This window comes from Syngnathoides biaculeatus, chromosome 8 (assembly GCF_019802595.1).
Source record: "Syngnathoides biaculeatus isolate LvHL_M chromosome 8, ASM1980259v1, whole genome shotgun sequence".
NCBI classification, from domain to species: domain Eukaryota; kingdom Metazoa; phylum Chordata; class Actinopteri; order Syngnathiformes; family Syngnathidae; genus Syngnathoides; species Syngnathoides biaculeatus.
Genome location: NC_084647.1, coordinates 31,628,460 through 31,644,748, shown reverse-complemented (window position 1 = coordinate 31,644,748; position 16,289 = coordinate 31,628,460). Strand labels below are relative to the sequence as shown.

Genomic DNA, 16,289 nt, shown 5'->3' with positions numbered 1-16,289 from the left:
TTGTTTTGACGGGAATTATACATTTTAACAAAACAGCCAAGAATCCACCCCTTATATTTTGGTGGGGATCTTGATAAAAGTCCAGATACATAAATTAATTTTCATCTATTCACAAGTCATTATGGCTTTGTCAGCATCCTTCAACAGGTATAATAACAATTCATCAAAGAGTTCTATGCTTATGATAAATTATTATGGATTATGTACGGAGCAAGTTATAAATGAGCTGTCAAGGAATGATACCACTACAGTATTTATGATTCAGTCATATTGAAAGAGCTATGATGAATTGTGCCTGCCCATGGTACACCTCTTTCAAGTGCCCCAGTAGTGCATGTGTACTCATCTTGTTTGGATGTTAATTGTAGAGTACACACATGTGCTATAAAAAGATTGAGTACGAGACTTACAGCCATATAAAAATCTATAATTGTTGTGATAGTTTCATTTAAAAAAAAAAAGTCAATTGAAACAAATTGGATGAATACTTTTTTTTTAACTTCTTAATGCATTAGGATTGGATTGTAACTCTATCACCAGACACTCAAAATGAAGTATTGTGTACTGACTGTGTGCAAAAAAATGTGATTGGAATATCCCTAGTTATCATATTTAAAAGACTGTAATTTGCATGTGTAAATGATTTGACCTTATTTCCATGCTGACAATCAGGTCTATAGGAACGATAATTCTGGCGACGACGTATTTAAGAGTTGGTTACCTGATAAAGCTCTTGAAAGCAGCTGACTGTGGGTTGATGCAGAGTGGTACCCGACTCCCCTTCTGCTGTTCCAAAATAAACTGATGGATGATATCTGTGGGGGGAGACAGAAATAAAGAGGTTAACAAAGTGTTGTCAAAGATGGAAAAGGCACAACATTCTACCTCAACATTCTTACTTGAGCCTGACTGGCACTAAGGAGTATTACTCCATATAATACATCCATCAATCCATTTTCTTAGTCGCTTACCCTCACAAGGGTCGTGGGGAGTGTTGGAGCTTGTCCCAGCTGTTAACAGACAGGAGGCGGGGTACACCCTGAACTGGTTGCCAGCCAATCGCAGGGCACATAGAGACAAACAGCCGCACTCACAATCACACCAAAGGGCAATTTAGAGTGTCCAATTAATGTTGCATGTTTTTGGGATGTGGGAGGAAACCAGAGTGCACGGAGAAAACCCACGCTGGGTTTGAACTGTGAGGCTAACGCTTTACCAGCTGCCCCAGCGTGCCGCCCCCATATAATACAAGAAAGAATAAATATCAGGAAACTGATAATGGGAAAAATAAGTTATTTTAAATTCACAATTAAAAGCTACAGTCAATTAATGAGTGATTGAGTGAAATACAAGTGTTCACATAAGATGAGTTACATTTCTATATAGTGATATAGAGAACAATAAGTTAATTTTCCAAACAGTACAATTGACCTCCATATATTTTCAGTTTAGCATTAGCAAATTCACCTATTCTTAGATTGTAATGTGGCAATACAAGTCTGGAAATACATATACACTTGAAGTCCAAAGTTTACATACACAGTTAAAAAAAAAATAGCTTTTTTGTGTCACAATCTGAAGTCGAATCAGACTAAACCTCGCCTGTTTCATTTCCTTAGTATCAAGTAGCATTTCCTTCGAACTGCACGACTTGGGTCAAACCTTTCGGGTAACACTCCGCTGGAATCCTGGCCCATTCTTCCTGAAAAAACTAGTGTAACAGAGTCAAGTTTATCGGTTGCCTTGTTCGCACACGCCTTTTCAGACCTGACCACAGATTTTCGATGGGATTCAGATCAAGGCTTTGTGATGGCCACTCCAATAAATTGTTTTTTCCTCAAGCCACTTTTTAAGCATTTTGGCAGTATGCTTATGCTTGTCCATTTGGAAGACCCATTTGCATCCCGCATCTTCACAATATCTTTAGCTGTTTCACACACATTGGAGAGAGAGAGAGAGAGAGAGAGAGAGAGAGTGAGGAGAGAGAGAGAGAGAGAAGAGAGAGAGAGGAGAGAGAGAGAGGCAGTCCCTTCCCTGAGCGGTGTGATGGCTGGACATTCCCATGATGTTTATTATTGCATTTAATTGTTTGAACAGGGCAGTACGGTAGATCAGCTGGAAAGCATTGGCCTCACAGTTCTGAGGTCCTGGGTTCAATCCCGGACCTGCCTGTGTGGAATTTGCATGTTCTCCCTGTGCCTGCGTGGGTTTTCTCTGGGCATTCCAGTTTCCTCCCACATCCCAAAAACATGCAACATTAATTGGACACTCTAAATTGCCCCTACGTGTGATTGTGAGTGCGGCTGTTTGTCTCCATGTGCCCTGTTACTTACCCAGTTCTATTTTTGGAGAGATAGTACGGCTGTTGTAAAGTACTTGATCATCATAAGTGCAAGATTTAAAACCTCCTTGGCCAACAGAATTGCAACCATTTTTGCGCTTTTGCTCATCTTGGACATGTTTCCAACGTGCTGTCACTTGGTTTATCAAGCTGCTGAAGGGTGTAAAAAAATAAAATAAAATAAGGAACCAAAAGCAGCAAATATTGAAGAAAGGATGACTTTGGAACAGCTTCCAAAGGAACACACTCAGTATTTCCAGGAAACTGAAACAGACATTGTAAATTACAACCAAAAGCAATGTTTTGCAGAGGATATTTCAGCAATTGAGAAGTATAGGAAAGCAATGGGAGTTCGCTGTACAAGATGACTCCAGTTGTGCAAAAAAGGAGTGATAAGTATGTGGAAGGCTAAGCCGACCTGCAATGCCCTAAAATGACAATTCTATTAAACGGGAAAAACTGGAAAAACAAAGGAGCTATTAACAATCAGTGGCAAAATATCATCTGAGAATATACTGAATTTGAAAAATAGCAGAATGAAAAAAAATCCAATATATTCATAGATAGCTGGTTACCTTTCCTCAACATGCTAAATCTAGATTCTTGATTTCATTGCCTGCATACGGTTCCTTCTAACAGAATCAAGACTCCTAAGTCTCAAAATAAACTTGTATTCTCTGTTGTACGGGTTGTTGGTCTTTGACCATTATTCTATTTATTTATTTTTCTTTTCCCACACATTTTAGATCGGTTTCCATGGTGAGAGGACACGTGCATGGAGTGAGGATTTTCTTCTCATACCTGTGTTTGCAGTTCCGGCTTCTGTGGGGGTGTGACTTTTTTCCCCTCATTCGCCCTCTCGGGGATGAGGAAGAAAACACTGGGGTGACCTCCCAGGGAATAATGGTTATGTGATGGTAAGTAACCCATGCTCTGTGGGTGCTGGAGTTCTGCCGGCATTCACCTGGGTCCCCTTCTCTGGCTGCTGGTGGGGCGGTGCCACCCCATTGTTACTTCTGGGGTGTGCTGCCTTCTCTTCTTTCCATTTCATGGGTCACTTTACGCTCACCACTTCCTCTTCCTGTCCCTGTTTCCTTCTGAAAACTCGCTTTCTACTTTAGCTTTGCAAAATTTTTCAGACCAAACCTTTCTCGGTGGAAAAAAAGAAAATCTCATCCAGTTTTATCGCTTTTTCTTTGATTTGCATATGTGTCCTGTCCACCGGGTTGCGCTCTGTTGGACCGCTATACCCGATCCTCCCCTAGATTGGGTGGGATCCTCTGCGTCGCAGTACATATCTGTCAGTCTTCGTCCATGTACAAAGATGTGAATTCACGTCTATCTGTCTGTTGGCACACAAAGCTGAGACCACTTACTTAATGCAATAAATAACTCATGAATATGTGAATTGCTTGGGTGTACCCATACTTATACTGTCGCTCGATAGGCTTCTATGATTCACTTAGTCAGTCCCATTTGTCTTCATTTTGTCTTCATTTGTATGGCTGGATTCATGACCCTTGTCCTGGATCCTTCTAATGTCCTTGGTCTGTCCTAGCTTACTCTGTCCTGCCCCAACAGGGAGTCGAGCTACAGGCTCATGCAACATCCATATTAATTGTTTGCATCTATCCATTTTCGTAGGTGCTTATCCTCACGGGGGTCGCAGGGAGTGCTGGAGCCTATCCCAGCTTTCTACGGGCAGGAGGCGGGGCACACCCTGAATTGGGTGCCAGCAGGGAACATAGAGACAAACAGCCACACTCAACCACACCTATGGGAGTGTACAATTAATGTTGCATGTTTTTGGGATGTGTGAGGAAAAACAGGAGTGCTCGGAGAAAACCCACATAGGCACGGGGAAAATATGCAAACTCCACAATGGCGGGGCCAGCATTGAACCCAGGTCATCAGGACTGTGAAGCCAACGCTTTCCAGCTGCTCCACCGTGCCGCCCATTTAATGTTTCCTTTTATGTAAATATGTATTTATTTACATTTCTTATCCTGTTCACAAATAGAGCTTTGTCTTTGTCTCTCTCTCCCCCCTCACTAAACTATGTTCTGGTCAACTGATTAACTCTTGATTCTCAATAAACTTCTTTTATAATACAAAGAAATCACAGAGGAAGCTTAAAAAGTCCACTGTGACAGTAAAACTGTTCCAGCATAAAAGGGATGTTGAATGAACTAACAACCAAACAGGACAAATAAATTAAAATAAATAAAAATGCTGAAGAAGAATGTTGAGTCATCAGTTCGTAACCTCAAGCTGAAGTGCGCTTGGGGTCAGCAGCAGGACAGCAATCCAAAGAACAAGTTAACTTCTGAATGTCTTAAATGTACTATATTTTGGTTATTTAGACCGCCAGCGAGCAAACATGCAAAGATTAAAGGCATGAAAAAAAACAACATTGGACAACATTGATCTGGGGTGATCCCTCGTTGCCCCCCAAGAGACTTGTTTTTATTTTAAAACAGATTATCTCCAAGACTCTGAAGAGTACAATAAAGCAATAAAGCACACCGCTCAAGTACATCTTGATGTGTAAATTTGGGATTCACATTAAATTTGCCTCATTTCTTCCCTTTTTTAGGGGGGGGTCCACTTGAGCCAGGCCAATATCCACCTGTACTTAATGCCTGTTTCAAGCTGTGCCACATGAAGAGCATCTTCCCCTTTAAGCGCTCTCATGGAAAACAAATGATGACAATCATTGTTTGTTTCATTTCATTTTTCACTATTGGCCATTTTTGAATTTGGAGTTACTTCATTCTGTGTTGACATAATCACTAACATCCCTCAGTTTAATATATTCAACATTAACATCCGTAGACTAATCAGAAAATTGTAGGCGTGTTTCCTAATTAATACAAGCTGTATTAGCGGCTCAGCTCTTGTTCCTGATGTTAGGTGTGCTTGGCACAACCAAAACCAAGGCCACGACCTGCAACACTTCAAGCGAAAATACAAAAAAGAGTGGAACAAATATATACTTGTTGATCTAATGACCAAAAAAGTTACTTAAACATAAGAGTAGCAATAGACGATGTCTGCTCCAGAAGTATGTTGAGAAGCCAAATGTTGTATTCATGTAAGAGTACTGTTACCTGACAATCTCACTGAAGTAGAGGTAAAAAGAAGTCCTCCAAAGAATATGAGTACATGTTGAAATAATTACTATATGTTGTAAAGTAAAAAGCATATGTTGAAATAAATAAAAACATTGAATATGGACTTATACTGAAATAATATGTGAAAGAAAAGAAAAACAATTACTGCACAGTGTTTTCTCAAGTTAATAAGTGAGATGACTGCGATTGGGTGGCAACCAGTTCAGGAAGTATGCAGCCTCCTGACTGAAGATAGCTGGGATAGGCAGCAGCACTCCCATAAACCCTAGTGAGGATAAGCAGCTTGGAAAATGGATGGATGGATAAGTGGGATGAAATATCCATGTTTGGGTCGATAGCACCAGAAAAATACTACAATTAGTGAAAGCTGTTCCTTTTGCATGTCTAAATGTAAAGCAAACCAAATCAATTTATATCGTGCATTCCATACACAAGGCAACTCAATGTGGTTTACATGATTAAAAGAATTTAAATACAAAGAAATAAAAGATTTAAGAAAAAATGAAGATTATTTTGAATAAGAAAGATAAAAGGCATAGAGTGCAAGAAATATTTTAAAATTTAAAATCGGAAAGATGTAAGACAGGCTCTCGATGGAAAGCAGAAGCTCCCAGAAGACTGGATAACGACAGCCAAGGTAATCAGAGAGACAGGCAGGAGAGTACTTGGTGTGTCTTTTGGTAGGAAAGGGGAGAAGGAGACTTGGTGGTGGAACCCCAAAATACAAGGAGTCATACAAGGAAAGAGATTAGCAAAGAAGAAGTGGGATACTGAGGACTGCGGAGAGGCGAAAGGAGTACATCGAGATGCGACGTAGGGCAAAGCTAGAGGTGGCAAAGGCTAAACAAGAGGCATATGAAGACATGTCCACCAGGTTGGACACGAAAGGAGAAAAGGATTTCTACAGGTTGGCCAGACAGAGGGATAGAGATGGGAAGGATGTGCAGAAGGTTAGGGTGATTAAGGATAGAGATGGAAATGTGTTGACTGGTGCCGGTAGTGTGCTAAATAGATGGAAAGAATACTTTGAGAAGTTGATGAATGAAGAAAATGAGAGAGAAGGAAGAGTTGAAGAGGCAAGTGTGAAGGACCAGGGAGTGGCAATGATTACCAAGGGGGAAGTCAGAAAGGCACTACAAAGGATGAAAAATGGAAAGGCAGTTGGTCCTGATGACATACCGGTAGAGGTATGGAAGCAATTCGGAGAGATGGCTGTGGAGTTTTTGACCAACTTATTCAACAGAATACTAGCGGGCGAAAAGATGCCTGAAGAATGGAGGAAAAGTGTTCCAGTTCCCATTTTTAAGAACAAAGGGGATGTTCAGAGTTGTGGGAACTATCGAGGAATAAAGTTGATGAGCCACACAATGAAGTTATGGGAAAGAGTAGTGGAGGCTAGACTCAGGACAGAAGTAAGTATCTGCGAGCAACAGTATGGTTTCATGCCTAGAAAGAGTACCACAGATGCATTATTTGCCTTGAGGATGCTAGTGGAAAAGTACAGAGAAGGTCAGAAGGAGCTACATTGTGTCTTTGTGGATCTAGAGAAGGCCTATGACAGAGTACCAAGAGAGGAACTGTGGTACTGCATGCGTAAGTCTGGTGTGGCAGAGAAGTATGTTAAAATAGTACAGGACATGTATGATGGCACCAGAACAATGGTGAGGTGTGCCTTAGGTGTGACAGAGGAATTTAAGGTGGAGTTGGGACTGCATCAGGGATCAGCTCTGAGCCCCTTCCTGTTTGCAGTGGTGGATAGGCTGACAGATGAGGTTAGACTGGAATCCCCTTGGACTATGATGTTCGCAGATGACATTGTGATATGCAGCGAAAGCAGGGAGCAGGTGGAGGAACAATGAGAAAGATGGAGGCATGCACTGGAAAGGAGAGGAATGAAGATTAGCCGACGTAACACAGAATAAATGTGCCTGACTGACAGGGGTCAAGGGAGAAGAGTGAGGCTACTGGGAGAAGTGATAGCGAGGGTGGACGACTTCAAATATTTAGGGTCAACAATCCAGAACAATGGTGAGTGTGGTAAGGAAGTGAAGAAACGGGTCCAAGCAGGTTGGAACAGCTGGCGGAAGGTGTCTGGTGTGTTATGTGACAGAAGAGTCTCTGCTAGGATGAAGGGCAAAGTTTACAAAACAGTGGTGAGGGCGGCCATGATGTACGGATTAGAGACCGTGGCACTGAAGAAACAACAGGAAGCAGAACTGGAGGTGGCAGAAATGAATATGCTGAGGTTCACGCTCGGAGTGACCAGGTTGGATAGGATTAGAAATGAGCTCATTAGAGGGACAGCCAAAGTTGGATGTTTTGGAGACAAGATTCGAGAGAGCAGACTTCAATGGTTTGGACATGTTCAGAAGCGAGAGAGTGAGTATATTGGCAGAAGGATGCTGAGGATGGAGCTGTCAGGCAAAAGAGCGTGAGGAAGACCAAAGAGAAGGTTTATGGATGTGGTGAGGGAAGACATGACGGCAGTTGGGGTTAGAGAGGAAGATGCAGGAGATAGGCTAAGATGGCAAAAGATGACACGCTGTGGCGACCCCTAAGCATGGATGACCTTCTGTTGTGCTTGATACATGCAACCCTGCACTCTATATCCGTACTTCAAATGGTAAAAAGCAGTTTTAGTAATTGATTTTATATGACAGTTTAAGTCAGGTCAGAATTGATCAAAATACCATTGTTTCAGACTTGGTCTTTGTTTTTTAAAGACAGTAAGTCCATGTATTTACTAACAGCAATCCTCTTTTCTTTATTGCCTTAAACATTCTCAGTTGTGTTGTGATGTAGTTGAAGAAAACTTTGGCTCATCCAGTTATTTATCTGCTTTAGATGGTGACACAATTTGTGCCATTTGTTGAGATTGAGCACTTCCAATGGTTCCAAAGTAACTCCTTTCTTCCAGGTAGGACCCGAACCATTTAAGGAATGTTTCATTTAGTCCTACCCACATTTCCAACCTATTCAGCAGTATATTATGATCTTCCGTAACAAATCGGATTAAACAGGACCAAAGTTGACATCTTTCCTGAGTCAATTTTCAACCTTATATCATTTAGCATTTTGAAAAGAGTAGATTATGCACTGTGATGAGTTCAAAAGTCTTATTGAAATTTGTCAAAAAGTCTAGTTGTCACGAACTAACGGTGCGGGGGCGTACCCAAATGCTGGGGTTCCAGGCAGAGACATAATGTTCAATGTGGTTTTATTCAGGAAACTGGTCGGTACCAAAAGTCAGTCCAAAACAAGGCAGAGGGACAAAAACGCTGTGACTTGCTTGTTGCTGGAGCAGCGGCGGCGAACGGCTCAAGCTCGGTCGCTGCTGGGGCGGAAGCGATAGTCCGCTGTGCCTTGGACAATGAGCAATGGGAGGCATGAGACAAAGGCACACGGGGGCTGGTAGCATGAGGCGGCAAAACAAACCAACTGGGACTGATCACGGGGAGAGGAAATTCAAAGTCATTGTCTGGATCGAAGTCAGAGAACCAGTCATATAAATTTAGGTCTTCCTCATAATCCAAAAAATCTGAGTCCAAAAGGATGTGCGGTGGTGAGCGGGTCATGGTTGGAACATAATCATGACAAACGGTCGGAGTGGGTGACAAGGTAGGAGAGGACGACATAAAGGAGCCCACCCGGATAGAAAACGCTTTGATCCTCAGGCAGGCGGCGTCCCCGGCAACACCCCATCTTCCTACTGGGTCCTGTTCTGGTCAGTTCGTTCTGTCACGAAACAACGGTGGGGGGGCGGACCCAAATGCAGGAGTTCCAGCCAGAGACAAAATGTTCAATGTGGTTTTAGTCAGGAAACTGGTCGATACCAAAAGGCAGTGGCACAAAAATGCTAGGCTTGGCAGGATCCAAAAAGACATACAGCAAGGTCCGATGACAATGGGGCAAACTAACAAACTTAATAGGACATGATCAAACCAAAGGGCACAGAATCGCTGTGACTCGGGATTAGTCTAATTTACGCACAGAAGCGGAGAGTCCCACAGGCAGTGAATGCAACTCACTAACACAAGGCAATGAACTGGCAAATGCCAATGACAAAATCTCCTTCTTGGCCATGGCCAAGCCTTGCTCATGACACCAATTAAAATTCTAGAAATTTCTGAGTTGATTAAAAATAACTTTCTCAACAATCTTGGCTATGAAAGGGAGATTTGAGATGGGCCTATAACTTGTTAACATTGAATAGTCTAGTGCTCACCTTTTTAGATGAGGCTTAACAGCAGCTACCTTAAAAACTTTATGAAACTCGTCAGACTGAAGTGCGTAAGTGATTATTTGTTACTAAATAGACTTCACAATACAGTAGCTTTGAAAACGTCAGATGGTATTGAGTCAAGATAGGTCGGAGATGGTTTCAGCTGCTGAACTGTTTTCAATCAATCAATCAAATCAAAAACCTTTAATGTCATTACATGCTGTGCACACAACAAAATGAGTGCTTCTCCACAAGGTGCAATAAAATAGAATCAATATAGAACATCTTAGATAAAAACAACAGATAAAACATCAAGGCACAGTTATTGCTAAAATAAATAAATACATGTGCGAAAGTGCAGTTGCATAATATTCCATAAAAGTACTGTATGTTTAGTGGTTTTGACTTCAAGGAGTTGATGACTATTGGGAAAAAGCTGTTTATGAATCTGGTTGTCCGTGTTTTGTGGGACCTGTACCGCCTGCCATAGGGAAGCAGGCTTAACAGGTGATGACCAGGATGTGAAGAATCCTTTACAATATTAGTGGCTCTGCTATGATAGTGGGAGTTGGCAATGTCATTCGCAAGGTGAAGAATCAGCCCAGGACTACATGACAGGACTTGGTCAATGACCTGAAAAGAGCTGGGACCACCCTTTACAAGGTGACTGTTGGTAATACACTAAGACGCCATGGTTTGAAATCATGGATGGTACGGAAGGTTCCACTGCTTAGACCACCACATGTCAAGGCCAGTCTTAAGTTTGCCAATGGCCATTTGGATGATATAGAGGAGTCATGGGAGAATGTTTTGTGGTCAGATGAGACCAAAATTGAACTTTTTGGTCATAATTCCACTAACCGTGTTTGGAGGAAGACGAATGGTGAGTTCCATCACAAGAACACAAGCATGGGGGTGGTAGCATCATGCTTTGGGGGTGTTTTTCTGCACATGGGACAGGATGACAGCACTGTAATAAGGAGAGGATAACCGCGGCAATGTATTGTGAGATTTTGGGGAACAACCGCTTTCCCTCAGTCAGAGCATTTAAAATGGGTCGTGGCTGGGTCTTTCAACATGACAATGACCCAATGTGCACAGCCAGGAAAACCAAGGAGTGGCTCCGTAAGAAGCATATCAAGGTTCTGGCGTGGCCGAATGAGTCTCCAGACCCAAGCCCAAGAGAAAATCTTTGGAGGGAGCTGAAACTCTGTGTTTCTCAGCGACACCCCAGAAAGTGTAAAGGAGTGGGCCAAAACCCCTCCTGCAGTGTGTGCAAACCTGATGAACAACTACAGGAAACGTTTGACCGCTGTAATTGCAAAAAAAGACAAATTTACCAAATATTAACACTGGTTTTCTCAGGTGTTCAAATACTTACTTGCAGCTGTATCACACAAATAAATCATTAAAAAAATCATACATTGTGATTTCTGGATTTTTATTTTTAGATTATCTCTCACAGTGGACATGCACCTACGATGAAAATTTCAGACCCCTACATGAAATCTAAGTGGGACAACTTGCAATATAGCAGGGTGTTCAAATACTTATTTTCTTCACTCTATCTTTGAGGTCCATGAATCATAACAACAATAACCTTTGGGTCACCTTTAACTAAAAAACACATTCATCCTTGGCCCCTTGAGTTGTGTTAACATCATCATCGTTTTCTTTTCAAGCCGTTGAATGACAAACAGTAAAAAATGTTGGCAGTCAATAACTTAACCCCTTGTCTGTCGTGTGTCAATAAAAGTCACAGGTAGTGTAGTGCACACTTCATTAGCCACTCATTTAATTGATGGAGCCTCTAGAAATATGAATGTAAACACGAGTAGCGTGCCGTTGCCTTCATGATAACGACGAAACTTCCTAAAATGGTGGTCATAGGTATGACAATCAACCAGGATAGCTTATCTACTGTTAATACCTATGCCCGGGAATCCCAAAAGAAGACTATGTGTTCACCCTGTATATGCTACCCTTAGGTCAAATTCTTCAAAACTTTAATTTTGACTATCATAGCTATACAGATGACACACAGTTATATTTCACAGTGTCTCCAGATGACTACAGTTCAATTGAGGTTTTGTGCCACTGTCTAAAGCAGATAAATAACTGGATGAGCCAAAATTTTCTTCAACTAAACCATAACAAAACTGAGACAATTGTTTTTGGCAATAAAGAAAAGAGAATTGCTCTTAGTAAACACCTGAACTCTCTATCTTTAAAAACCGAAGACCAAGTCTGAAACCTTGGTGTTCTTATTGATTACGACCTGACTTTCAGCAGTCATTTCAAATCACTCACAAAAACGGCCTTTTACCACCTGAAGAACATATCAAGAGTGAAGGCTTGAATGTTTCAAGCAGACCAGGAAAAGCTCATCCATGCTTTTATCTCAAGTAGACTTGACTACTGTAATGGTCTTCTGACTAGACTCCCCCAAAAACGTATTAAACAGCTGCAGTTCATTCAGAATGCTGCAGCTCGCATTCTGACCAGAACAAAGCGGTCAGACCATACAACTCCAATCCGAAAGTCCTTGCACTGGCTTCCAGTCAGTTTTAGAATAGATGTTATAGCTCTGCTCCGGGTCTATAAATGACTTAACGATTTAGGTCCTCAATACATGAAAGAAATGCTTATGGACTACAAACCCAGTAGAGAGTATAGTGGAGCGCAGAGTCCAAAGCAAACATGGTGTAGCACCATGTAGATATTATGCTGCACACAAATGGAATAAGTTGCCAACAGAGATGAGGTCAGCCCCAAATGTGAATATTTTTAAATCCAGGTTGAAAACTCTATTTTTTATCCTCATACTTTTTAGACTATTTCCACTTTTTAATCACATTTTTTGCACTGTATGTGGTTTAAATTGTACTTTTGTTTTTTATCCCATTTTAAATGTTTTATCTCCATGTTTTCAAATACTTTTAATCATGTAAAGCACGTTGAGTTACCTCATGTATGAAATGCACTATACAAATAAATTGTATTTGCTTTTACTTTGCTTTAAAGACATGTGATTGATTTTGATTGGTGAACTAGACAAACGTCACTCGCGGTTAAATTTCATTTGACCAAATAGCGCCCAATGCAGCAATTGAACTCGCAGTCTCGTGCACTAAATAGCTGCAAAATGAGCAAAAATTGTCAAAAGTAGTGAGTGACATTTCGATAATTGTAACGGAGTCAAAGTACCATTACCCCTTGCTACCAGAGTTCAAGGAGTATAAATCAGCCTATGACGACAGCAAAAACACCCCCACACAGGAAAAACTCATTGGATCTATACAATTCACATCAATACCCTATTTTGAGTTCAAAAGGTGCATTTCACTGAAAGCCAACTGATTTGCATGTATGGTATCGAACAACAACTAGGTATAAAAGCGTCAATTTCATTTCATAAGCGCATTGTCTTTGTCATATTCGTGTTTAGAAAAGGCCCCATATGACGAATCTGTTTGTTTTGGATACATCTCCATATCTGGCGAAGACCACTCCCTTTCCTCTGATTACACATAGTTGCCTCTGTGTAAAAGACCCAAACCTCACTACTTGTGCGCACTCAAGTGTTTATGTTGACAGGGTGGCTCAGAGGTGAGGATGTAGGTGGACATATTTGCTAGTTACTTGGATTTTGGATATTGACAAGATGGCGCCTACAAATGTGGCAGCCCACGTTCTCCCTGGTACTTGTTACGTTTGTGTTCTTTGGCCGTCTCAGGACTCAAGTACACAAGGACTTGCTAACCATCAGAGAGTCTTCTTGGGACTTTTTTCAACAACTCTCGCCAAGTCGCTGAATCATTTTTCGGAGTTACTCATCGGCACTCTCTTCAAAGTTTCGCCTCAATGGCGATGCAGGGGGAAGCGAGCCGGTGTTTTGTGCAAACAACATTGTTTTGGCTAAAGACTCCCAAAAATTGCGCTAACAGGACACTGTAGCGCCGAAGAAAAGGAGTTGGAGGCGGAGTGTTGAACATAAGAGCAAACCTCGTTTTATTGCAGACATCAACAGAGTGAACCCATTACGGCGGGAACGCTCTAACACTCTTAACACCGGAAGTGTAACTCACAATAACGTCCGTGTGGAACCACGTAACCTAACTCGAGGTCCCGTAGGTGAATTATGTAGACCACCACAACACGATTACAAAGCACAGTTTAAACTACAAGTTACGCAGAGGAATGTGGGAATTGAGCAGCCGCAAGAGCATTCAAGATAACTTTCATTAGTACAGGAATGAAAACAAAACTTGCCCTCTAAAAAAAATGAGAGGTGTTTTTACAACGGTATCTAGTTACTAAGTGTAGTGGTAGAATGCTGGTATGAGTGTCAGATGCTGGGATGCTGCACTCCCATAACAGTCCTACACGATGCCAGGATGCCACAATTATGTTAAGTAATGCTCTGCTAGTAAAATCAAACGTACAGTAATGGGCAATTGCTGGAATTGGTCATAAGTACGGGTAGTTGTAACTCACCTAGTAAAGTAAAATGACAAAACCTTTAACAAAACAACATGAAAGTTTTGGAATGGCCTATTCAAAGCCTGGACTTAAATCCGATTGAAATGCTGTGGCATTACATAAAAAAAGGCAGTTCATGCTCCAAAACCCGCTACTGTTGCTGATTTAAAACAGTTCTGCAAGGGAGAGTCGGGCAAGATATCTTCATGAAGATGTGAAAAATATATGATGTGAAAGAAGATGTGTAAAAAATGCTTAATTTCTGTTTTTGCTTCTGAGGACGGCTCAACCAGTTGGGTTTGAGAATAATTACTTTTTCCACACAGGGCCTGGTCGCTTTGAATAGTTGTGTTTCCTTAAATACAATAATTTAAAAACTGTTTACTTTGGATATTGTAGTCTGTTATTTCCATCTGCTTTTGAGAAATTTGAGAAGGGGCAAATACTTTCATTACACTGAAGGTGGTGTACATTTTGGATGAGTGTGCTTACCTCTACGCCGTAGTATATTTTACGATTTGCATTCATGTATTCAGATGTTTGTGAGCATTTGAAACATGACAAAGTATTTTGGAATCACAATTTGTGAAATACTTTTGGTATTAACAATTAATAAGAGCAATAATCTTTCCTGGTGATTTATCAGGCGTATAAGTTTTTCTTCTGAGGAGTAACAATTTTAAAATATAATAATTTATTTTTTGGGGGGAACAATTGCTAAGATCATTGCCTGCCATCATGGGGACCATACACAACCGTCTCCTGGACTCACGGCTCTGCTGTCTTTGAGCAAGACACTGATACCGCGAACTGCACCCGAGGCATTTAAGTTGGCCCCTGCTCCAGTGCGTTCCAGTAACAAGTGTGTGTTTGTGTTCACTGTGATGGGTAAAATTCTGAGAATATATATCATGTATGCATGTTCATGACAACAAAGATGATGATTATCACTTTTAGGATCGCGCCAATAAGTCGTTATTTGGAGTTGGTCCCAATATACCTTGCGAACAGCAGGGTCCACTGTATATTCAATTAGATAATTTCTATCAGAATCAGCTTTATTGGCTAAGTCTGTAAAAACACACAAGGACTTTTTCTCCAGAAGTTGGTGCTGCCAGGGTTTGACATTCAGAACAAACAACAACAAAGTAGGTGTAACCCAGTTAAAAGTTGGTACAGGTAAAAGTTTCAGTATAATAGAGTAGCAATTAGGTTATAGGTTTTCTTTATGCAATGTGGTGGAATTTCTGTAAAACTGTGTGTGCTGACTTTATTTTCTTTCGGAGGGATTCTTATTTAAATGTGTTTGATTCATTTGTGAAAAAGAAATACTTTTGTCTGTCATTTTATTGTTGTATCCATTGTCTAAGAAGGACAGAAAGTGACGCATTGAGGAGACGCAGGGGGAAAAGGGGAGAGAGAGAAAAAAGAGCTGGACGGTGTGACCGGGAGAAGTGGTTGAAAGAAAGGACAAAGAAACTGAACGGTGGACATTTATCAAAAGTTGATCAATGTGTTCGACAAGGAGTGTTGACAGTTCAACTGGGATAGTGTGTCGTTTGAGTTGACTACTCAAATCATGCCGTAATGTGGTGGAGTTAGCCGCAAGCAACCAACTAATGCTAGCTCGCAACGCCTTTGTTGGACCACGTGGAAGAAGATGAGGACGCTAGCGTCAAGCTAATGCAGCTAGCGAGGCCTGTGTTTGGACCTCAAGGGAGAAAAAAACGGACAAGGACCGTGAGGACGCTGGACAGAGGAAATACCACCTTCACCTTTCTTCATTCCTGCCTTGGGAAGTACCGCAGTGACATTGGGGTTTGAATTTTGTTTGCTTGCTCGCTATATTCATATTTGTTTGGGCCCTTAGCTTAGCATGTGTATATTGTGTACCTGTTATATTGTCTTTGTTTATTTGACTGTGGGTATGTTTGATTTTCCATCCTTTATTTTGTTAGTAAATGTTCACACTTTTTGTTACATAACCAGGTGTATTATTTGACTATCTATAAGACAGTTAAAATAGTAGTGTTTATATGATAGCTGGGTTATCTACATTAGTTAACCTTTACTCATAAGGCAAACATTATTTTAGAGACCTTTTTTATAG

The 16,289-nt window shown here is 41.1% G+C and overlaps 1 protein-coding gene across 10 annotated transcripts in view; it reads right to left on the bottom strand.

Annotated features, from left to right (window-relative positions):
* nlk2 (nemo-like kinase, type 2) overlaps positions 1-16,289 on the bottom strand; it is a 209,689-nt gene that overhangs the window by 94,915 nt on the left and 98,485 nt on the right. For 8 of the 10 annotated variants that reach the window (XM_061827600.1, XM_061827603.1, XM_061827602.1 and 5 more), the window contains one exon: positions 722-815. In XM_061827600.1, the coding sequence (XP_061683584.1) occupies positions 722-815 (94 nt within the window). Of the gene's footprint in view, positions 1-721; positions 816-16,289 lie in introns of those variants that run through there. The other 2 variants (XR_009796104.1, XR_009796105.1) reach the window with 1 other exon arrangement.